The 25478-nt window shown below is 32.3% G+C and overlaps 1 protein-coding gene across 4 annotated transcripts; it reads left to right on the top strand.

The window, feature by feature from the left end:
- Positions 1–1185: 1185 nt before the first annotated feature.
- LOC111700395 (CUGBP Elav-like family member 3) lies at positions 1186–24685 on the top strand. Of its 4 annotated transcripts, none has more exons than XM_023471281.1 (15): positions 1192–1272; positions 6581–6629; positions 7713–7838; positions 8619–8671; positions 10713–10784; positions 14337–14424; positions 14726–14859; positions 15666–16029; positions 20187–20302; positions 20558–20636; positions 20926–21054; positions 22050–22142; positions 23063–23109; positions 23452–23540; positions 24160–24685. In XM_023471281.1, exons 2-14 carry the CDS (start codon positions 6581–6583, stop codon positions 23530–23532), a joined length of 1431 nt encoding a protein of 476 aa, XP_023327049.1. In that variant the 5' UTR covers positions 1192–1272; the 3' UTR covers positions 23533–23540; positions 24160–24685. The 4 variants fall into 4 exon arrangements, with proteins under 4 accessions (XP_023327051.1, XP_023327049.1, XP_023327048.1 ...); XM_023471282.1 differs by lacking the exon at positions 24160–24685 and adding an exon at positions 7109–7191 and having other exon boundaries at positions 1248–1272; positions 23452–23541; XM_023471280.1 differs by lacking the exon at positions 24160–24685 and having other exon boundaries at positions 23452–23541.
- The last annotated feature ends 793 nt before the right edge of the window (positions 24686–25478 follow it).

Genomic DNA, 25478 nt, shown 5'->3' on the forward strand with positions numbered 1-25478 from the left:
GGCCTTTTTTATATATCTATATTTATATTCCTAAAGTAGTCATATTTGTCTGTCTGTTGGTTTGTTTGGGTGTCCGATCATACCTCATGAACCCCTGGACCGTCTTTGTTTGGGGGAAATCGGTAGAACACCGGGAATGTTTTTAGTCTGGTTTTAATAACTGCAGACAAAGCTGGGTTCCCAAGCTTGTAGAATATAACAATCAAATTGAATCAAGGATAGATAAAATTTATCTATTGTTGTTATAACAAATGAAAGTGCAAAAGCATAATCACTTTTACAAGTTAATTTTGTTGCATCTTATGAATAATAAATGAAGTGTTAACTTTGAAGAAATCAATCACAATCAATTAATCCCAAAAATGTAAATCAGTTCCCATTTTTTGGAGGGCGGTGGATAGAAGGTTAAAAAAAGAATATTTTTTAATTTTGTATAAAAAAAGAATATGTTTCTCTCAAAAAAGGAAATTCTTCGCTGCGTAGAATATTTATTATACCTTTACTGCCCATTATATTACATTTAGTCCTCCATTGTAAATATACTGGGACAAGGAATAGAAATTTATCTATCTATCTATCTATCTATCTATCTATCTATTTATCTATCTATCTATCTATCTATCTATCTATCTATCTATTTATTTATTTATCTATCTATCTATCTATCTATCTATCTATCTAATATTCTTTAAAGTAAATCTCCATTTTCAAAAATGACATGTTTGAATCACAACAGTACCCTTTGAGCTAGAAAAACAACGATTAGTTCCACATTATAGATCAGATAAAGGGTATCGTTGTGAATCGGGCATTTTCCTCTAAGAAATGGAAAGACAGTAAAAATGGTGAAATAGCAATGTATATTTTGAGTTTTGCTCATTAAGTAAAACTCCAAAATTAGAAAAACATAATGTAGTAAAGTTACGATTCATCGTGCTGCTTCCAAGACTGTCACATTCTAAGATTTGTATGTCGTCATTAAGTTCTGATCCGTTGTGCAGGGTAACCCTGTATTGTTCTGTGTAATCTGTGTCATTAGTACTTAATCTAATATTACTACTTATCCTGTTTAAGGATTTTTTTTAATTATTGTGAAAATTACCATCTTTATCACTATTGTAAACAGAACTATCTATTTTATAATTTTCATAAAAATTATTATCTATGTAGAATTATTATTTGTTAAGGGGTTGTTGTTTTGTTACCTTTTATAAGCGCAAGCACGCTTTGGATGCTCAGAACGCGCTCCACAATATCAAAGTTCTCCCAGGGGTAAGTCAGCACGCGAGCGTTTTTTTACGTTTGTCAGTTTTTTTCCGTTTTAAGAATATTTTTTGTTTAAAATTTAAATGATAAATATATATAAAAAGCACGTTAGTTATTTACTCTCTGCAGTCATTATATTTTATGTAAATATTAGTTGATGTTATGTGGACCATTGTATCTGTACAACTCGTACTGTACATCTTGTTGTATATACTTTTAGAGGCTTTAAAAGATAGTAAATGTACATAGCACCGTATACTCCAATACATTTCAAGTACAGAGCCGACTTTTTAAGCAGTTAGAGCAAACTGTACACTTGACAGTATAAGCTACTGACTATATAAGGCAAGACGGGACGGTACACCAAATGAATCAGCCCCTTTCTAGGGAGATTCTAGTGATAGGTAATAAATATAGTAACACTTAGGAGTGTTCAGTAAGCACTGTACAGACTACAGAGTACAGCATTATGTACAATGTACATCGAACAATGTTCAGTAAGCACAGTACAGAGTACAGCATTATGTACATTGAACAATGTTCAGTAAGCACTGTACAGAGTACAGCATTATGTACAATGAACAAGGTACATTATTTAAATTTCATAGATGGGGGAAATCACTCACAAGTTTAATTAATATGCGTCTTTTCTAAAATACAAAAATACTACAGTTTCTCCATCAGTGAACCCGGCAGTATTGGCTCCAGTACAAAAGGTAGAATGACAAAAGGTAGAATGCTCAAAAGGTAGAACATATATAAGGTAGAACATAAATAAGGCAGAATTTTCCAATTTTTTAGAAGCAAGAAAATATTCCAATTTTTGCAGGAAAATCTGCGAAACTTTTTTTTTTAAATTCCCAAAACTGCATTTCTCGTTTGAATTCAGCATGGAGATTTTGGTCACCTTCATAACGTCGACTGATACAAAGCGTCGACTACTGAATAAGTCGACAGTTACGAAAATGTTATGTTGGGTTAGGTTAGGTTAAGACAAATTCTGGGCCTAGCGCTGCGGATAGGATAGGCTAGGGGGCCGAGCGCTGCGGATAGGATAGGCTAGGGGCCGAGCGCTGCGGCCTTTTTCGTGTTGAATGTTGATTTTAGCTGATTACTTCACGCTTCTTATTAAGCAATTATTGTTAAATTTTGTAACTGTAATAGCCTGTTCTAGCCGCGGCGCTCAGCCCAGAAATTGTATTAACTTAACCTAACCGAAAATAAGGTGACCGTCAGCACATTTTTCAACATCGAGGAGGCCGCAGCACTCGGCTCAGAAATTGTCCTAACCTAACCCAACATAATGTAACATTAAAATTGGAAAATTCTGCCTTTTGAACCTTATACCTTTTCTAATTTTACCTTTTCTAATTTTACCTTTTCTAATTTTACCTTTTATCATTCTACCTTTTGTAATTCTACCTTTTGTCATTCTACCTTTTGTCGTTCTACCTTTTGTAATTCTACCTTTTGTAATTCTACCTTTTGTCCTTCTACCTTTTGTCGTTCTACCTTTTGTAATTCTACCTTTTGTAGTTCTAGCTTTTGTCCTTCTACCTTTTGTCATTCTACCTTTTGTAATTCTACCTTTTGTAATTCTACCTTTTGTAATTCTACCTTTTGTCATTCTACCTTTTGTAATTCTACCTTTTGTTCTTCTACCTTTTGTTATTCTACCTTTTGTAATTCTACCTTTTGTCGTTCTACCTTTTGTAATTCTACCTTTTGTCATTCTACCTTTTGTAATTCTACCTTTTGTAATTCTACCTTTTGTACTGGTGCCGCAGCATTGACAGTAGGTTTCTATTTGATATTATAACAATGTTTCTTGTTCTATCTGAACTCTAATATCTCTAAAACCTATTTGTTTTATTATCATTGTTATTGTATGGCCAACTTAAGTACATTCAACGTTCACACATATTGAATCCATACATTCGCTTAAGTACATACAGTGTTCACATGTAGGTTCCTAATACGTTCTGTATTAAATCCATACTACTCCTCCCCTCCCCCTTGTAAAAATTTGTTAACCCTGATCAACGTACAGACTATATGGAGTTAGGCCGGAGTCATTTATGTACTTGATGTAAAATGTTTAAAGTTAAAAAAAGGAAAACATTTTTATGTTCATCCTTTATCATGATTATTAGGAATTTTAACAATAAAATATCCAAAAACGATAAAAGTTCCATAATTTCCTTTAAAATCTAGTAGTTACAATTTATATGGACTTTAACTCCATTTTATAGACTAATAGGGCCGATTTACAAAGGTACCATTTAAACATTTGTTTGAGCAAAAATGAAAGAAATATTCTCGTTTTCTCTTTTAAAATTGATTATTTTTTATTCCGGTTTCCCTATTTAACTGTATTATATATACAGCAGAAGCAATGAAGGAAAGTAACAAAAATAATCTTTTTTCAAGAGAAGAAAAACGACTATATCTTCACAACGGTACAACTTACAAGGTACCGTTGTGAATCAGATGCTTGATGGTTGGTCCTTGTTAATATTTTTATCAAAATATTCCCTCATCCAAGTTTAAAACTAAAGTTCCGCGAGGTTTTGGAAGATTTCAAACTTTCCTGGGGCTTTAAAGCAATTACAGAGTTAAATAGAAAATATTGTAAATATTAAACACCCCCCCCCCCTCCCCACACGGCCCCCCAAATATTCTTAAGATAATTTCTTCTGCCCTCCTGCTATGATATATAATTACTCTAATCCTTGATATTTATGTTTTTGATAAAGAAAACTATAATCATATCATCCAACATTAACCTATTCTCAAAAAGAACAAAAATTATTAATATTAGAATAAGGTTTATTGAAAAATATTAATTTGATTTATTTTTCTATTCTAGTTACCCCACCCCCTCCCCTCCTCAACCTTATGGACACCCCCCTCATTTTTTTACCCGACATCAACTTCTATTTGACATGACATATATCTTCACGTGATCCAAAGGTTGCAAAAATCGATTGAAATTTTTAAATTTCTTTCTCCAAACTTAAGCTAAAAAATATTGCTTTAAAATCTAAATGTCTAGGTTTACAAAAAATAATGTGATTAGTAAGGTAAACTCAATTACTAATACGTTGCGACACTTCAAAGTCGAACCTGTCTTATTAGAATTGATGCGACCTTTCACAGCAGCCTGGATCTATTTGCCATCCCTTACCCTCATCTTTTCCATCCCTCACCCTCCCCTCCCCTTCTCCATCCCTCACCCTCCCCTTCTCCATTCCTCACCCTCCCCTTCTCCATTCCTCACCCTCCCCTTCTCTATCCCGCCCCTCCCCCGAACCTCACATGGACATTTCTAGCTCAATTATTTCCAATATTGGATTTTTATCAGAACAGGAGGAATCCCAGATTTTAAATGTTTTTACATTTATATTTTCTAACTTTTTCATTTTAGAAACTTTCTTATTACTTTTCCTATTCGTGAAACAAAAAATTTAATTAAATAAAAAAGAAATTGTCTTCATCACGAAACGTCTATTATTAGTTTCCTTTTTACTAAATATTTCACTAAATTTTACTGCATGTTCATGTCATCAAAATCTGTAAAACTGAACTCTACAATTAAGAATTGTTTAATTTCAATTTTTTTATTTATTTTATGTTTGTCCCTATTTTTTAAATACAAATTTTTAGTAAATTATACATGCTAATAGATACCTTTATTATTGATAATATTTAATCTGAACTGGTGTTGATTGTATAGTAGTGCAGGAGTATCATTATGATTTATTAGGGTTAATTCCTTTCCGATTTGATGTGTAAAGTACAGCGGGAATATTTGTATTTACTGAATAAATATTAAATCTATCGTCGTACATTTATATTTATAAATATTTTGTTGCATTTTTTCGTAAACAATAGTTTTATGGATTAATGAAAATTTTGCAATCCTACGACCATGTTCATGTTTAATTGTTTAGCAAGTACTATACAAACTGTTAGCTAAAAGGGAGTGTAAGCATAATTTCAAGTGACCCTCTTTACAAAAAGTCCACGGCCTGATTCACAACCGTATTTTGTTGAAACCTTGATATGATTAATAATGGGGAAGATATTTTCGTTTTTCTAGGTTTATTTATCATAATTTCAATAAGTTTTCCCGCAGTATAGAAATGCGCAAGTAACTTTTGTAAAGAAACCACAATTGAAAATAAACAGTTCTTAAATTTTAAATATTGATATCTTATTCATACTTGATCAGACAACATTTGTAATGTTTTTAACATTTCGAATTGGACATTGCCAAAGCTGCAAGAAGAGTCACTCGGAATTACGCTTACAGTCCCTGTTCAAGTAGATAATTAAGAACGTGAGTTTTCAACTTCTTGTTATGGTATGACAGTTTTCATAAGTCCATGTTTTTATCACTGCTTTATCCGGGTTGCAACCTCTTCAGTACTCCTGTGAAAACTAAATTATCAAAATTTACAGTTTTGCATTTTATTTTTAGAATTTTAGAATTTTTAATAAATTCTAATTTTACAAACTAATTAGCTAAATTCCAATGTGTCAAAAAAGATTAAGATACAATTTGATATAAAAAACAATGCCCGTTAAATTGATAATCCATTGTTGTTATCTTTAAATATATAATCCATGGTTGTTATCTTTAAATAGATAATCCATGGTTGTTATCTTTAAATAGATACTCCATGGTTGTTATCTTTAAATAGATAATCCATTGTTGTTGTCTTTAAATAGATAATCCATGGTTGTTATCTTTAAATATATATTCCATGGTTGTTATCTTTAAATAGATAATCCATGGTTGTGATCTTTAAATAGATACTCCATGGTTGTTATCTTTAAATAGATAATCCATGGTTGTTATCTTTAAATAGTTAATCCATGGTTGTTATCTTTAAATAGATAATCCATGGTTGTGATCTTTAAATAGATACTCCATGGTTGTTATCTTTAAATAGATAATCCATGGTTGTTATCTTTAAATAGTTAATCCATGGTTGTTATCTTTAATCCATGGTTGTTATCTTTAAATAGATAATCCATGGTTGTTATAAACTTTTCCGGAGTCTAGCTATGTTTCAAAGTTTTAGCTACAAGTTTGTAGAACGATACAAAACTGCAATCTGTTTAAATGAGCAAGTAATCTTACATCGATTTGTTATTTTCCTCAAGACACAAAAAGAAAGTCTTCTGCAGAAGATTTACTTACATAAGTAGAATTCTGACTGATACAAAAAAAATTTGCAAAATGTACAGAGAGGAGGTTGCAACTATGATTGTGATGTTTGGTTTATTCACCTTGTCCATGTTCTAGATGCATCATCCCATACAGATGAAACCAGCTGATACTGAGAATAGAAATGGTAGGTTCTCCCCTGGTTATCCCCCTCCCTTCAGCAGCTACTGTGCTAGTAGCTTGGAAAGAAATAAACAGAATAGAGCCAAAAGTTTAACTCTCTAGCGCAGTGTGAAGAATTCTTAAATTTGACCAATAAGAAATCAGCAAATGAGTTCAATTTACTTAAATTGAATCAATACCGTCGATTAATAAGGTTACTTTGAACATATCTCCCCTGGGGGGGGGGGGCTAGGGTTATGCTAGGGTTTACATAAAAACATATCTCCCCGGGTGGGGGGGGCTAGGGTTATGCTAGGGTTTACACCTAGATAAAAACATGTCTCCCCTGGAGAGGGGGGCTAGGGTTTAAACCTAGATAAAAAACATATCTCCCCCCTCCCCGGAGAATTTGTTTAATCTCAGTTCCAAGCTTTGATGTTTTCAAGTTAGAAAGGTTGGTTTCAGTGGTACATTTATATTGGATTTGAAATCTTTTTAATTCAGGGGATTTGGAATCAAACTTGTGTGGATTTGGATCCAGTTTACGGGATTTGGAATCAAGTTTCTAGGGATTTGAAATTAAATTTGTAAGGATTTTGAATCAAACTTATGGGGATTTGGAATCAAACTTGTGGGGATTTTGATAAATCTTTTGAGGATTTGGAATCAAATTTGTGGGGATTTGGATCAATCTTTTGAAGATTTGGAATCAAACTTGTTGGGATTTGGATTAATCTTTTGGGGATTTGGAGTCAAACTTGTGAGGATTTGGAATCCAGTTTAAGGGATTGGAAATTATGGTACTGAAAATTCGGAATAAAGCTTGTGGGGATTCGGAAGTTTATGTTTGATAAAATCATAAAGAATTTGTTTTAAATTAATCATTATTTATTCGCTTATTTTTTGTGTAGAAAATTTATTTATTAAATCATTGAAACAAACTTTTTGTATCAACAAGTTCAAATCTGCAAGAAAATTCTAAAATATAAGAAATTTAACTATTTCTGAATTTAGGGCTAAGATTGAGAAGAGGGGGGATTATTATTATTATTATTATTATTATTATTAAAATCATTATTATTATTATTAATATTATTATTTTGTTTAGAGCGTAAGCTGTTTGTGGGTATGGTATCTAAACGGTACACAGAAGACGACATTAAACAAATGTTCGAATCTTTCGGAAATATTGAGGAGTGCACTATTCTAAGAGATGACAATGGAATCAGTCGAGGTAAAGAACAATTTTTTTCATTTTTTTATCGGTTACTGTCAAGAAAGATACGCCCTGTAACTGCAGTTTCTGGGTAAACAAACTCAGTTTTGCTTTCAGGCTGAAATATTTGTTTACATTCTTTACAGAGACTGCTGTACACTTTTGTTTACATTCTTTCCAGAAACTGCAGTACACTTTTGTTTACATTCTTTCCAGAGACTGCAGTACACTTTTAGTTACATTCTTTCCAGAGACTGCAGTACACTTTTGTTTACATTCTTTACGGAGACTGCAGTACACTTTTGTTTACATTCTTTCCAGAGACTGCAGTACACTTTTGTTTACATTCCTTCCAGAGACTGTAGTACACTTTTGTTTACATTCTTTACGGAGACTGCAGTACACTTTGTTTACATTCTTTCCAGAGACTGCAGTACACTTTTATTTACATTCTTTCCAGAGACTGCAGTACACTTTTGTTTACATTCTTTACGGAGACTGCAGTACACTTTTGTTTACATTCTTTCCAGAGACTGCAGTACACTTTTGTTTACATTCTTTCCAGAGACTGCAGTACACTTTTGTTTACATTCTTTCCAGAAACTGCAGTACACTTTTGTTTACATTCTTTCCAGAGACTGCAGTACACTTCTGTTCACATTCTTTTCAGAGACTGCAGTACACTTTTGTCTAAAACATTTATTTGAAATTAGAGGAATATTGGTGAATTTTCTTAATCACTAAATAATATATGTAAACAAAGTAACCAATTTAAAGAATAATATTTGTTTTGTTCAGGTTGCGCATTTGTAACCTTTACTAGCCGTAGCGTAGCTGCTGTAGCCATCAAGGAACCTGTCAAACTATTAACAAATCAATTAAGCAATTGTTCTATCAATCAATCAATTGAACTTCTGTCAACCCTGCAAACATTTAAACATTTAGTCTCCAACATTCCGATGTCGAAGATTAAAAGTCCCGAATTATTAACCCGACATCATCGGAACCATTGTCAGTTTAAATTTTTAACCGTTTCAATGTGTCCGTCAATGCTATCAATTAATCAAATATACTGTAAATTATTACATTACACAATTATACAATTTAATTCCCAATCAATTCATCAAAATGTCAATGAATGTATCAAAATGTCAATTTATGCATCAAAATGTGAATTAATTCATCAAACTGCCAATTAATTCATCAAATGTTAATTAATGCGTCAAAATGTCAATCAGTGCATCAAACTGCCAATTAATGCATCAAAATGTCAATTAATTCAACAAAATGTTTATTAATGCATCAAAATGTCAATCAGTGCATCAAACTGCCAATAAATGCATCTAAATGTCAATTTATTCATCAAAATGTCAATTAATGCATCAAAATGTCAATCAGTGCATCAAACTGCCAATTAATGCATCTAAATGTCAATTAATTCATCAAAATGTCAATTAATTAATTCATCAAAATGTCAATCAGTGCATCAAACTGCCAATTAATGCATCTAAATGTCAATTACTTCATCAAAATGTCAATTAATTCATCAAAATATCAATCAGTGCATCAGACTGCCAATTAATGCATCAAATTGTCAATAAATGCATCAAACTGTCAAAAACCCAATGAAATAAATTAAATGTTAGACTGTCTCCTATTCTATACTTTTACTCAGAATAACGATATATCTTTGTTTAATGTTTAGATAATTAACTGTTTTATTCTTCATTATACATTATACATTATTCAGTATACATTATACATTATACATTATACATTATACATTATGCATTATACATTATACATTATACATTATATATTATACATTATTCATTATACATTATACATTATACATTATTCATTAAACATTATACATTATACATTATACATTATACATTATACATTATACATTATACATTATACATTATACATTATACATTATACAATACATTATATACATTATACAATACATTATACATTATACATTATACATTATACATTATACATTATACATTATACAATACATTATACATTATACATTATACATTATACATTATACATTATACATTATACATTATACATTATACATTATACATTATACATTATACATTATACATCAACTAATTATTCCTTTTTTCTTTTTCTTTCCTCTACATATTCTCTCTTCTTCTTTTTATTGTTTCATTCTTTTTTTCTAATTTAGAGCGAAGTTTCTTTTTCTGTTTCCGTTGCATCGATTTTACAGAAAATAAAAAAGTTTCATGGCTTCAAGTGCTTAAAGCTACTTCAGTTTAGAATTAAACTTCTTTTATTTCAATTATTGTTTTTTTGCCAATTTTGTTAACAACTCAAGAAATATTTGCAGGAAAAAAAAGTCAAAAAAAGGCAATTTTCCTCAAAATCATCTGTTTAATTTCTTAATTGGTTTGATACAGTTCCAAACTCTCTTCCTAATCCATTTAACTATATATAACAGTACCTAAGAGTAAGAGTATCTAGAAACTGTCAAACTGACAATCAATCATCAATTCCAGTTTCTATTTATAGTTCCTCTGCAGTCTAATTTATATATATCTTTACATATATAAAGTTGGAAGCTCTGTTTGTTTGGATGTCCGATCATAATTCATGAACCCCTTGACCGATTTGCCTCAAATTTTGATTGGGGCAAAAGTTTCCGGCATTGCACGTGGAATTTCAAAAATTTCTAAATTATTTTAGCCTATGTCATGGGTTCTCTCAAAAAATATTAGCTAATTTGGTCTAGCCGTTCGGCCAGCTATATCCAACATAAAAATATATATATATGATCGAAGAGCTTTATTATATTGTTAACATATTCGTATTATCTATCTATCTATCTATCTATATTTGACGGTGGTGTTGGTCCAGGCTATGCACCACTCCCAGACCATGGACGGGTGCAGTTCCCCCCTTGTTGTCAAGTTTGCTGATACACAGAAGGTAAATGGTGTACATATACAGAGCTAACTACACAGAAGGTAAATAAAGTACATGCAGAGCTAACTACACAGAAGGTAAATAAAGTACAAACAGAGCTAACTACACAGAAGGTAAATAAAGTACATACAGAGCTAACTACACAGAAGGTAAATAAAGTACATACAGAGCTAACTACACAGAAGGTAAATAAAGTACATACAGAGCTAACTACACAGGATGAGACTCTTGAGACGATTACACAGAATTTGTATTCTCCGTTTATTATATATTAAAGTCCCTGTGAGTGTTACTGTAAACTTGTTTCTTTCTTCGCCAAATCAGTCTTTAAGTTTATAAGCCATTAATAGACTGCACTTAGGACAGAAGACTTAATTTAACCTTAGAATCGTCTTGTTTACAGAGTTTTAGGTCGTTTTCATAGTTTCATTCTTTGTGGGTAACCCTGTACAATCAGTAGTTACTTTTGAATTTATCATTTGAATTATTACTTTTTCGAATACAAAGAAGTGAACGTTTGACTTAATTTTCTTGTCTCTAGATATTTGCAATTGGATGGTTAAAACAATTAATATTTTAAACTTTGGTTAAATCTAACAAAGTCTACCACTTCAGATTTCAAAGACATGTTTATAATTAGAGTTTGAGGGAAGTGTTCAGATCCCAATCAAAATTTATATTCACCCCTTCCCAAGTCTCCATCCATTTTTTCCTTAAAGCAAAATTATTAAACGTGAATCCCTGATATTTATATTGAATCCTTGGTTTTAGGATTGCAATGTAAATACATATCTCTTCAATCGTTATACGTGACGCAATAATAAATATAGGAGGGAATTTTGCAATGTCGGGGCTTCCCAAGAGACCTTGTTTTGTCCTCAAGCATTGCACATGTCGAAATAAGTAACTTTCCTTCAAGTTTAAAAACTTTTATGTTGTCAATGATAAATCATCTTTTTCAAGTTTTATTGAATTTCCAATAAGTAAAAGGATAAAATTGCTTTTCCATTCTTGTGTTTAAAATCAGAACTACAGAAGCTACGAGGTCACAAAGTCGTAGAAGTAATATCATATAAATTTGACCTTGAATGATAAAGCTATTTTAAGATCTATATTTTTCTCCTCCTACCTCTCAAAGCAAAATGAAACACAAAGCTTGGAAAAAATGTCACCTATTTATCTATCTATCTAGCTACAGGGTGTCCTATTTATCTATTCATATACTTATCTATCTATCTAGCTACAGGGTGTCCGGCCCAATAAACACGGGAATTGAAAGATGACTTGAATATCGTATTGATTTCCGATGATAGATAAATTACATAAAGTACATCAAAAAAAGATTGAACGTCTAATGAACTTTTCCTTGTAACTTTAAAACTGACGGAGCTATTAAAATTTAAACAGTTTTGTTGATTTTTAATAAACTGGAATCTGTACAAATTTCTTAATATCTCCGTCAATTTTGAAGGTGAAAAAAAGGTAGACCACATTTTGGAAAAGTCGTCATTTAATTCCCTGTTTATTTGGACACCCTGTCTATATCTGGACTATGTGAATGGCCCTAGCCTTGCCTTCATTGTGTAGTAGTACTTGAGCATGCAGAATTTAAACTATACGTATTAAGGTACAGGAGGAAGGGGGGGAAGGTCAAATTTTAGTATGATAAGGAGGGGGGGAGGGGTTAAGGTCAAATTTTAGTTTAATAATTTTAATCTACACTATTTTTTCTAATGTAATTTAATTTNCCTTACTTTGCAACTTTATAAAACAAATTATTGAAGATAGAAATGAACATTGTAAAATATTGTTATTTCTTGAACTAAGTAATATATGAAAGAAAAATTGTTGCCAAAAGATGAAGTTTTTATGAAACTATTTTCAGAAGATATACTCATCGAAGAAAAACTGTTTAAGGAGAAGTAAATTATTCAGATTTTTTCACATTTTTTAAAGAAATATCATTTTCACAAAAATAGAGGTTTTGTTGTAATGTTATGTTTTAAATATGAAAGGAACCCCCCAAAGGTAGTGTTCAAGTCTCACAAGAACAAAGAAGTTGAACATTTTTTTAAAGAGAAACAAAATAAAGAAATAAATAACTAGAGATAGATATACTGCTACTACAGTTCATCTAGAGTCACAGATTTACGTTGGTACTTTGGCTAGATACCTCCTTTGGCTGGATACCTTCTTTGGCTAGATACCTCCTTTGGCTGAATACCTCCTTTGGCTGGATACCTCCTTTGGCTAGATACCTCCTTTGGCTAGATACTTCCTTTGGCTAGATACCTCCTTTTTGGCTAGATTCTTCCTATTTCTAGATACCTCCTTTGGCTAGATACTTTCAACCAATCCCCTCCGGCAACATATCTCCTTCAGTAACATATCCCCTCCAAAAACATATCTCCTCTGACAACATATCCACTTCGGTAACATTTTTCATCCAGTAACATAACCCCTAGAGTAACATATCTCCTCCGGCAACATATCCTCTTCGGTAACATATCTCCTCCAGTAACATATCTCCTCTGGCAGCATATCTCCTCCAGTAAAGTAACATATCTCCTCTGACAACATATCCTCTTCGGTAACATATCCCCGCCTGGTAACATATCTCCTCCGGCAACATATCCCCTGCAGCAACATATCTCTTCTGGCAACATATCCCCTCCAGTAACATATTTCCTCCGGCAACATATCTCCTCCGGCAACATATCTCCTCCGGCTACATATCTCCTCCGGCAAAATATCTCTTCTGGCAACATATTTTTTTCGGTAAACCTGCAGTCAAGTAACTTTTCATGAGCCTAACACGCTCTGCACACACAGTGTCAGTAGGCCCGACATTTCATGCAGGAACCCCTGTCTGGTTTTTATATCAGTAAGTTAAAATGTCTCTAATTTCAGTTTTTATTTAATTTTCTAAGTGGGATTTTCTAATTTCCTTTCCGCTGGATTTCATCTGCAAAATCAACAGATTATGTTACGCTAGATGTGTGTTTATAATAAACTGCACATTGTACAAATATGTATGTACATTGTACATTGTACATTGTACAACTTGCATCGTACAAATCATACATTGTGTAATGCAACCTTTTCATAAGAAACTTTGAGATTAAAACTTTTAAATTAAAATACAATTGATACTTTAAACATTTGAGAGTGGAGTTCTAAGAAAATGAATAGTTACAAATCACAATAAGAAAATTATATGCACGGTGTCCTAATAAACATGTTGTTTCATTTTCATAATTATTGAAACTTTAATCAAGTGCCTCTTTTTCGATTAATTAAGATGGAATATTTTGTAAGGCACAAACCCAGCCTTTTTTGGTAGCTAACTGAAATCTGGAGACACAGGGGNAGGCGAAAATATGATTTTTACTGTTATATCCGAAGATTTACAAAAACATTAAATGTAAGATAATCCTCACACAGAATAAATAAATAAAGTTTTATCTCTTTATTACACACATAATACATTTAGTTACACATATTGAAAATTATTTTAGATTTAGCGAATTGTCTCCATTTAAAACATTTATTTAGGAGAAAGAGCATAAGAAACTTCAGCAATTACAAACTAGTCTGTGGAGTATAGCTGGTACTCAACCTAGCATTACACAGGCTTTAATAGGTAGGTTTTTGCAATTCAGAAAAAAAAAATCTAACAATTAGTTCGTATAATCGAATGAATCAAAAGAAATAAAAAAATTGTTAGATATGTCGAACAGAACGTTTAGGATAGACATTTTGCAATATATTCTTACATTCTGTTAATTATTTCGAAAAATAATTTAGAATTTATTTTAATAATTAGATATTGGAACCAAATTATCGAGTTTTTACTGATGTAGATGAGTCTCTAAAAATATCAAGGCCTTATTTTATAATTAATTATGATTTTATAAATTTACTAAATATATAATTTTTAAAAGGATCTCCACTGACGGTAGGACTGTCACAAATACCACAGCTAACCCATCAGTTGTCCCAACAGCTAGGTGCTCAGCTGTCCCCTCAGATGTCCCATCAGCTGTCTCCACAGCTGTCACAACAGCTTTTACCTCAGGAACAAACAACTTTCTTTCAACTGATCCTTCATCAAAATTAAAGAATAAAAATTGTCATCAGAAAAAGTTGCGTAAAATAGAGTGAAGTTTATATATTTATTCAAAATATTTTGCACATTTTATAGATCGACTGACAGCACAATTTTCATGGTTCCTTGGTTTATAGATTGGTCCGATCAACTACATTTGTTTAATTAGTTTCTATACAAAAATCACAGACTACACAGACTGCTCATTCACTCTACCTGGATATGCTGAGCAGGCCTATAGTGTCCCGGCACGCCATGCTACGGTTCCATGTGATGTTTTTTTTACTACATCTCACTGCCATTTGTTGCATTCAGGGGTTAAGTTTTACAACTTTTAAAGAAATACTCCAATTTTAAACATATGAATATTGTCTAATTTTAAAGATTTTGCATTTCCTATTCAAAGGATCCTTAAATATCCCTGAATACAGATGTCTCCTGATTGGTTGTGTACAGTACTTGTACACAATAGAACATGCTGTGGAAAATATCGCATATTATAGGTGTTGATCGATCTCTGTAACTCTCTTATAAGTTTTCTATAAACTTGGGAATGCAGCAGAGATACAGAAGAAATTAACATAAGTTAACACTTTAAAAAGACGATAAATTCCAAATAGTTGCTTAAATAAAGGTTTATAGGGTACCGTTGTCAATCAGACATTCTACTCATATAAAAGGATTGACACTTCAAATTATGTCACCATTTTCTTTAAGCATGAACCCAAACATGAATAATTATTAAATCTGAAATTCAATTGTTTGTTGTTATTTAGTCCCATTTATCCCAGCTCATACTACCTTATCCAGACTCTTTTAACAGTTCATACTCTCCAATCAACGGTCAGCTAAACGGCCAGCTTAACGGTCAACTGCAGCCCAATCAGTTGAACAACCAGCTTAACAACCAGCTAAACAACCACTTAAACGGACAGTTAAACAGCCAACTCAACGGTCAGTTAAACAGTCAACTTAACAGCCAGCTGAGTGGTCAGATGAACGGACAACTTGGAGGTCAACTTGGAGGTCAGTTAAGCGGTCAGTTAACCGGCCAACTGAACAACCAGTTAACCGGCCAACTAAGCTTGGCTCAACATCAGTTGTCTTCATATGGATTCCCCTATGGTCTATCAACTTTAGGTAAATATTTTTTTAAATCTTAAAGATTTAAAATAAAGGTTTTAAGGATAATGTATATTTCTTCTGCTGCCAGGTCAAATTTCTCTCATGAGAATAATCAAGCACCGTGCTCTGCAATCTGATAACATCGATGAGAATTTTCCCAATTACTTCATGAAAACTTAAGTTAAAAACTAGTGCTTTATATTACTGAATGGTACAAAAGAGTATAAGTTAGCCATTGAGGTAAAATATTGATACGACCATTTGTTATAATTTACATCAATATTCATTCCTGAAGTGGTCTGCCTTTTATGCAGGCTTTCAAAGCTACTGGAGATATAAAGTTTTAGATATTACAACCAACATTTTTAATAGAAATATCCATTTTTCGAAAACTTTCATCCTTTTTTTTGGGATACTACACACTAGGATTTAAAAACTATCGGCGATCAGAGATCGTCTGTCAATTATTATTTGCATTCTTTGACTGTATTTAGAAGCTAAGGATAAAATAACCTGGCTTTTCTGTAGGTTTCTTTTAAAATCTATGAATACTTGGTAGAAAAGGACCTCTTGTGTTTTTCTTTCTTATCCTGGGGAAAAGTAACAATTTCTAATCTCTCCTTTATTAAGACCAGGAGACCACCCCACACACCCGTATCAAATTCAAATCTTAGACATTATATATTTTCTTTCAAGTTCATTTGTTATTCAACTTAAATTTACTATTTTTGGGAGAAAATTTGGCCACTTTAAAAATAAGCTTAATGTCAATTTAAAAAGTTTAATTGAAATCAAATATAATTTTCTTGATTTGCTGATCCCTTTATCTTTGCAATCTGATGGTGTGAATAAATTTGTCATTGCAGACTTTGGCTTTTTCATCTAACAGAATTCTATTGCTTAAAATATCATCAGGATGCAGAGATATCAGGATAAAAAAGAGTAAATTTTTCTTCCTCATAATTCTAAATCTTTTTCATATTGTAGATTGTAATTTTCCACAAATAACTTACTGCAACCTTTTTGGAAAGAAATGAGTTTTTGTCGCAAACTCTAATTTTGTAATACCTATATCTCTGGATCCCGAAGTCGTAAACCTTAGATATTTCAAACTATGAAATCTGTTAGATCACATAGCCTAACTTTGAAATATTAAAGGTTTCCATCATTAGGTTGCAAAGATATAGGAATTACAAAATTTGAGTTTGTGGCAAAAACTCAATTCCTTCAATCATTTTTCTATTTATTTATAAATGAGAATACAGACTACAGTATAAGACCGAATTTATGTAATCCACACTATTTTCCATTTTTCAACATATTTCAATTTATTTTGCGAAAAGTTGGTTTAAATCTAAAATACTTCATGATAAAACTTTTATAATAAAAACCCCTCGAAACCACAGGCATTGAATATTAATGCAGAATCCCATCTAGAATAAAAATGCTTATTTTTATGAAAAGCAATACTTCTTTAAGGACCGATATTCTTTAAAACGATGTGTTTAAAAACCTATAAACCATTTTATATTCAACTGTTGAACAGAAAAGTTTTTATTATACCTGTTTAAAATAAAAACGTTTCAGCATTTTGAAATAATTTTTGTTGTATTTATTAGTCAATCAAATTACAATTTTTTTATTTTTAAATGACAAAAAAAGATGAGTTTAACACACAATAGGGGCTGAGCCACCCCCCCCCCCTTCCACCACTGGTTACAAAATTTTAAAGATTTGTTTTTGTTTTGATAAGATGGTCTTTGTTTATTGTTTCTATGCTATAATTGTACAAATTAATTACGGAAATGGTGTTACTTGTTCTTTATATATATATATATATACTTTTTATAGAATAGAGGATTTCTGGGACGACATAAGGAAATAAATGAGGGGGGGGGTGGACTCCAAGAATTTGATTGGAAGTGAAAAGGAGAGATTGGACGTGAGAAGAAGAGGTTGGAAGTGAAAAAGAAAGGTTGGAAGTGAATAGTAGAGGTTGGAAGTGAAGAGGAGAAATTTGAAGTGAAAAAAAAGATGTTGGAAGTGAAAAAGAGAGGTCGGAAGTGAAGAGATGAGGTTGGAAGTGAAGAGGAGAGGTTTGAAGTGAAGAGGAGAGGTTTGAAGTGAAGAGAAGAGGTTGGAAGTGAAGAGGAGAGGTTGGAAGTGAAGAGGAGAGGTTGGAAGTGAAGAGAAGAGGTTGGAAGTGAAGAGGAGAGGTTGGAAGTGAAGAGGAGAGGTTGGAAGTGAAGAGGAGAGGTTGGAAGTGAAGAGGAGAGGTTGGAAGTGAAGAGAAGAGGTTGTAAGTGAAGAGGAGAGGTTGGAAGTGAAGAAAAGATGTTGGAAGTGAAGAGAAGAGGTTGAAAATGAAAAAGAGTGGTTGGAAGTGAAGAGGAGAGGTTAGAAGTGGAGAGAAGAGGTTGGAAGTGAAAAGAAGAGGTTGGAAGTGAAGAGGAGAGGTTGGAAGTGAAGAGGAGAGGTTGGAAGTGAAGAGAAGAGGTTGGAAGTGAAGAGAAGAGATTGGAAGGGAAGAGAAGAGGTTGGAAGTGAAGAGGAGAGGTTGGAAGTGAAGTTGAGAGGTTGGAAGTGAAGAGGAGAGAAGAGGGGGACGGAAAGAGAGGGGTGGGGGATGATTGAGACTCAATCCATCTTTGTCCCAGTATTGTTATTGTCTAGAAGAGACTAATTTCCTTTTCTTTCCTCACTATTCACTAGAACTGCAGTATACAGCACTATACACTTTATACATTATCCCATTATATATTTATACAATTCATCGATTCATGCTATGGAAGCTGACCTAAAGAAAATTGATCTAGAGGGTATCCGAGCCAACTATCTATCTAGTATTAACTGCCCTTCTATAATTACGTCTTAGGCCATACAACCCGGCCGAATTTACCTCACCAAAGGTATGGTAAGGCCAGAGCCCAAAACTTAAGACAGGGTATCGTTATGAAAACCAATTTTAAAACCCGGGTTTCACAAATGGGGTTAGGCCTTTTTGTGCAAATCAATATTTTGGCAATGACATATTATTTTTTTCAGTTTGTTTTTATTCTCCATTATTTTCGAATCTCTTAAATCAAAATCTACACAAATGTTAAGACCCCAAAAAGAAAACTCGGGAGTTTCGTTCAACGATACTCTTTTAAATTTCGGGCTCAGAAGAGAATTTTGTACTTAGAATACAATTCCGTATTATACAATGAACTCATTTCCGGTGGCTGTACAATTGTATATTAGTTGTTTCTGAAAAAACGCAACTGAAACTGGAAACATGAAATTGAACCCAGTATTCAAACCTTATTTGTAGTCCATAGTTATAGTTATACTCGTACATATAAGATAAGATGGAGCGATGTAAATTAATTCATTATTTTAAAACATTCATTAAAAACCCTCTCCTACTCCCAACCCAAAACCTGGGCTACTCCCCCCTCCCATCCCACTCATGTCGAAACTGTTAATTATTGTTTCGACATAAGCCTAGTTAAGTTGAATGTAAACAGACCGATAAACCATTTTTTTTAGCCACTCAAACCGAGTTCGTAGTGTATTCCAGAATAACTTTGTGTTCAGTAAATAAATTCTCTTATGGCTCAGCCTTGACCTCATCTTCCTTATTCATCCATTAATTAAGCTTTTAATCCATTAATCAATCAATAAAGCTATACATCAATAAGTTAATTGAGCTTTTAATCAAACCTTCAATTAAGCTCTCAATTAATTCATCAATTAAGATATCAATTAAACCGCACTTAAGCTCTCAATAAATCCATTAATTAAGCTCTCAATCAATCAATAAATAAAGATCTGAATCACTCAATTAATAAGCTCCCAATCGATCAAAATTAAACTCTCAACCAATCAATTAATTAAGCTATCAATAGATCAATTCTATTAAACTTTCAACCAATCCATAAATTAAGTTTCCATTAAATTAGTTTAATTAAGCTCTCCAATCAAGCCATTAATCATGCTCTTAAGCAATTGATCAATTAATCAATCAATCTACCACTCAATCAATCGATCTAGCAATATACGAAGCAATATAGTTTTACCATTTTCTTGGGAAAATTTAATTAAGAGCTTTTTCATGGGAAATCAATCAAATAGTTAAAACTTTTCAGATTCTGAAAATAAAATTCAAAACTAAGATTTCATAATTTTAGGATATCCTTGCAGTTCATTACTTCCTCAACTGTCTTCAGTTCAGCAAATACAAGGACTCCAGAGCCATCTAGGGGGACTCCCAGCACTTACACATTCCCAACTACAGAGCCTACAGGTAGATAGATACATGAATACAAGGACTCCAGAGCCATCTAGGGGGACTCCCAGCACTTACACATTCCTAACTACAGAGCCTACAGGTAAATACATATATAAACACCAGCACTTCAGAGCCATCTAGCGGGACTCTCAGCACTTAAATGTTAAAGGGGTATTTAAGAGTCCAGACTCCATAATCATCTAGTGATTCAGGTTTTTTTTGTGTAGTTCTCTAAATAGGGAACAATCCCTTTAATAAAACTTTTATAAGGATATGATTGTTACTTCCCTCCCATCTGACGTGAGACTCCTCTCTTCTATTCCTGTCACATCCAGCGGATCTGCATCAAGTAAGATTACGGACACATTTTTCATTTTACAAGTCAGAAAGTTAGATACACATTTCAAATAGTCTTTTCAAATATTTCTATACAATTGTACAACTGTACAACTGTTCAACTGTACAACTGTACAACTGTACAACTGTACAACTGTACAACTGTACAACTGGACACCTGGACAACTGGACAACTGGACAACTGGACAACTGGACAACTGGACAACTGGACAACTGGACAACTGGACAACTGGACAACTGTACAACTGTACAACTGTACAACTGCACATGTATTATTATAGATGAGGTTGGTGGTGGAAAGATAGAGTTAGTATCTAAGAACCCTGAGTCTAGGAGCCTGGAGTTAAAGACTCATGAAGGTCCTGATGGAGCAAACCTTTTTATCTATCATCTTCCACCAGAATTTACAGGAGAGAACATGTTTTTTGTGCCTATTTTTATGTTCATTTTATGTTCATTTTTATGTCCATTTCAAGCTCATGTTCATGTTCGAATGCATTTTTATGTGCAAGTTTATTTTCATGTTCATAATCACGATTATGGTCACATTCATTTCCATATTCATAATCGATTCGATGTTCATGTTCATGGTAATGTTCATGTTCATAACATGAGGCAAATTTCTTGGCCACATCCATACCAATATCATGACTGGAAAAGCAATTACAAAGAAATTTTAATCTCTAATAACGTGCACTTTGGAAATCGAGACATAACTCTGAAAACAATTACTCCATAACAGGGGCGACGAGGGGTGGCGCGCCCCCCCCGCCCCCCTCTACGCGTGCCCCCCTGAGAGGCTGATGGGGGGCATCCATGGGGGAGGCTCTTTTAATATTACATCTGCTTGCATTTCCCTTCCTCAGGTCAGGCACAGTGAGTATTCCCCTCTTTTTCCAAGAAAATTTCCAAATATTTAATTTTCCACTTTTAGCCTTTACCGATATCCAGCAAAAAATGCACTATATAGCTTCTCAACGTTTACTGCAAAAAGATCATTTTTAAACATTGAAACAATAGTTTTAAACAAAATTTCTTCATTTCTTTGCTTTTCAAATAAATGCTTTTCTTATGTAATCAGAGTCCGAATTTAATGAATTTGAACCGCGTCTCAAATCCGCCCAAACCGGTTTCAATTGAGCGCCGGCTTAAATCTTGAAACATTGAATATAATTTTAAGTGTAACCAGCCATATTTGAGCCGCGTCTCAAATTTAAACCGCTGTTCAAATTCTTTTAATTCAAATTAAATCAACGCTTTGGTGGATTTTAATAATTAAAATAATTGTTTATATTGTTATAGACGGAAATATTCAGTATTAATATCTTTTACATATTTATATAAATAACCTTCTCTATAATTGAACTTTTAAACTTTATTTTTGAAACATGTTTTAAAAAATCAGATTCGGATCTACTTGACACATTCCAGCCCTTTGGTACTGTCATATCAGCAAAAGTGTTTGTTGACAAACAGACAAACCTCTCGAAATGCTTTGGTAAGAATTTTAAGTCACAAAAAAATGTTTAAATATTTTGTTTAGTAAATCTAAGTTTAAATCCAAGAAAATCCTGTTGCAGAAAATGTATCTAAAGAAAAGTTCATTTATTTCCATGCTCTGACATTATATAGAACAGACTACACAGAAAGGACACGTGAGAGATTGCTTTTATTTGAGAATATTTTGAATTTAACTTGGACCTAAATTGAACTTCTGCATGATTAATAATTAATATTTCAAACGCTGGATGGGAATATTGCACATAAAAAACTATATTTTCATTTTGTTCCCGTAAAATATCATTGTGTTCCAACTTTGGAAAAAAAATATTTTCCGTATCCATAACAAACAAAAATCTTGCTTTAGCTATTTCTATCATCCTGATCTTGAACTTATTATTTTGATGGTCATTTTACTCTACATATAGTATAAATTTTGTTCAAACCTATATTAACTTCTATCAAAAAGATTTTAAACATTATAAAGACACCTTTTTTATTCGTACCAAATTTTCGGTAACTTTCGGTAGGTCTAACACAACGGTAGAATTTCTTCTAAAAGTTTGTAAAACGTTTTCGTCACACAACACTAAGCTTGTGGGGTAGGTCAAATATACATGATATGCCGGGTACTGTAAAAAATCAAAGTTGAAGCCAACCGACATAGATAGAGTCGGAGCGGTACTTGCCGCTGGTTACTAAGGCCGGTACAAGGGGTCGGTCCCGTTCGAATTCAAATTGAGCCTAGTCCACCGTGTCATGAAGAATAAGTAAAAAGACTGCTGCTCTCGTCCTTTCTGTGTGATCTGTGAGTCTAGAAAGTATCAAGACTGCGAGATAATTAAATTTAATTTTTCTAAATATTTAGGGTTTAATGGAACTCAACTGAAATGTGTTGAAAATAATTCATTTTTTTAGGTTTTGTATCATTTACAACCAGTGATAGTGCGCATAGTGCAATTCAGGTAGTTTTATCAAAACCTTTTTTAAAGGACCTTCAGACCTAATTGCATGATCCTTTGTAGTGTGCCATGTCCGATTCACAACGATGCCCTTTGAACCTTTATCTGATCAAAGATGAAGTATAGACAATGAAAAAAAGTAAAAGTTGTCATGATTGAACATTTTTCAAAATAGAAAACAATATTATCTTCTTTTAACACATTTTAAAACTTGAAAGGTTTTAAGTGTACACACTTGTGATGAGGATATCTCATTCAGTAAATAGAGGGTCACTTGAAATTATGTCCACAGTTCCTTTAACTTTCATATATTTTAATAATTATTTTTAATATATTTCTTTTCAGGCTATGAACGGGTTTCAAGTTGGCACTAAAAGATTAAAAGTTCAATTAAAGAGATCTAAGGACTTGGGAAAACCATATTAAATACTGAAGTAGGTAATGGATATTAAACACATGCATTTTACATCTAAAGGTTGCAATCTCTCTGGCAAAAATGAAAATTTCTTCTTTAAACTACAGCTAAACGCAAGTGCTTTATATTTCTAAAAAGTAAATAAGAGTTAAAGTTACACAACGTGAAAGGTAAATTAATGATTTATGTGTCGCATCTGTATTTCAGCGATCTCTAAAATTATGTGAAAGACATCGAAATATTATTTTATTGAAATATATGTACAGTCACGCACCTCTGCCCCTTTAGTAAAAGTAAATTCAACCTATATGAGGCATTAAGTCTGACCACGTCAACCTTGTTGCACCGGCTGTTCTTGTCCATAGAGCTGGGTACAGTACTAACTGGGACCGGAAAGGTTGACTCGGCTCGGAAATTCAAATGTACTACGGCTGCCAAAGATCAATGACAAAGGAAACTAGGGTTCAGTTTTAATTCTTTGATTTCCAACTGATTGTAGATTTTTCCGTGCAAGAGCTTAAACTGCACGGGAAGGGGGGGGGTTTAAATGTGAACAATGATAATTATGGGCCCCCCTTCCCCCCCCCCCCCCTCCGTGTACAATCTAATTTATTGATTTTCATATTATGTTTGTTTAGGATAAAAGTGACAAAATTGCATTTGCAGCGACTGAAAGAGAAAATATAGACAGCGAAATAGATTTCTCTTTTTAATATTTAATAATCATGAAAATAAGCAGAAAACATTTCTAATCTTTCATGTTGATTAAACTGACCAGAATATCGAATTAAACAGGGTATTATTATATTGAACATAGATCGGAGATGTTAAGATTCATAAATATTTTAAATATTCTTACATTTCAATGGAAATATGTAAGATAATAGAATTTAACATTTGATTTTTTGATTGTTATCTTAAACTTGATTATCTTATTTTAAGATAATACCTTTCATATTTGCCTTCTTTCTCTACTTCCATAATTACTATTCTTAATTTTGAAGGATAAACTTTTTAATTAATCTTCAAAATCTGAAGTTTTTATTTTTTTATCAATTTTTACGGTTATCAATCACCTAACATTGAAATTGAAAGATTTGTCAAAATAATGCTTAAGAACTCTTAAATTCAGACGATCTTAAAAAATAAAAAAGGTCTGTTCTTTATTCTTTTTTATTAAACCAAACCAAATCCAAATTTGGAATGTTTTTTAAAGAAAGAATTAAAGCACAAGATTAAATTTTTAACTGAATTTGAATTTATTCATTTCATTTCAGTTAAAAAAAAAATTTCAATACCAATGTTTTAAAAAAATTTGTTCAGTCAGAAGAAGTTTTCAATTTTTTCTTTTGATAATAAGTTTCGATTTGTATAAATAATTTCATCATTTCTGTTTTATAAATATTGATTCTTGTACTGATTCCAAATATTGTTTACACAACTGTCAAATATTGTACTTGTACGCCAAATATTGTACACTAATTTCTGTACATAAAATACTTTACACCAAAGAAATTTTATCATCTTATTTTATATACAATGCATATCAAATATTTAATGAAATTCAATAACAGGGAAACCGTTTTTTTTCAAAAATATTCTTGTTTTTAATCCTTTTTTACAAATTATTATCAAAAATCATGAAGGATAAAAAATGCTCGATTTTACATTTTTGTTTAATTTCTAATTCTAGCTGTAACCACAGACTAATCAAGTAATGGAAGCGTTATAATTTAACCTTTTTATCGACTCATTCTTACAATCTAGTGCCATAATGTAAAAATTAAATCGGATGTCGCCTTTCAAAGTTTCTGCTCTTTCTGTTACGTAGAAGTCGGCGTTTATATCAATACAATGATGGCGACTTTTCTATCTAAGTTTTAATTCTTAACAAGTTCTTTTTAAAAAATAAGTTTTCAGGAATGTGGTAAGTGTATCCATGCTGTTTGAAAGCTTG

Source organism: Eurytemora carolleeae, unplaced genomic scaffold (genome assembly GCF_000591075.1).
Source record: "Eurytemora carolleeae unplaced genomic scaffold, Eaff_2.0 scaffold352, whole genome shotgun sequence".
Lineage (NCBI taxonomy): Eukaryota > Metazoa > Arthropoda > Copepoda > Calanoida > Temoridae > Eurytemora > Eurytemora carolleeae.

Coding starts and splice junctions, on each gene's coding strand:
- LOC111700395 (XM_023471281.1), top strand. CDS start 6,581: ATGCATCATCCCATACAGATGAAACCAGCTGATACTGAGAATAGAAAT. Junction 7,839..8,618: donor TGACAATGGAATCAGTCGAG/GTAAAGAACAAT, acceptor TGTTTTGTTCAG/GTTGCGCATTTGTAACCTTT. Junction 23,110..23,451: donor GTGCGCATAGTGCAATTCAG/GTAGTTTTATCA, acceptor ATTTCTTTTCAG/GCTATGAACGGGTTTCAAGT.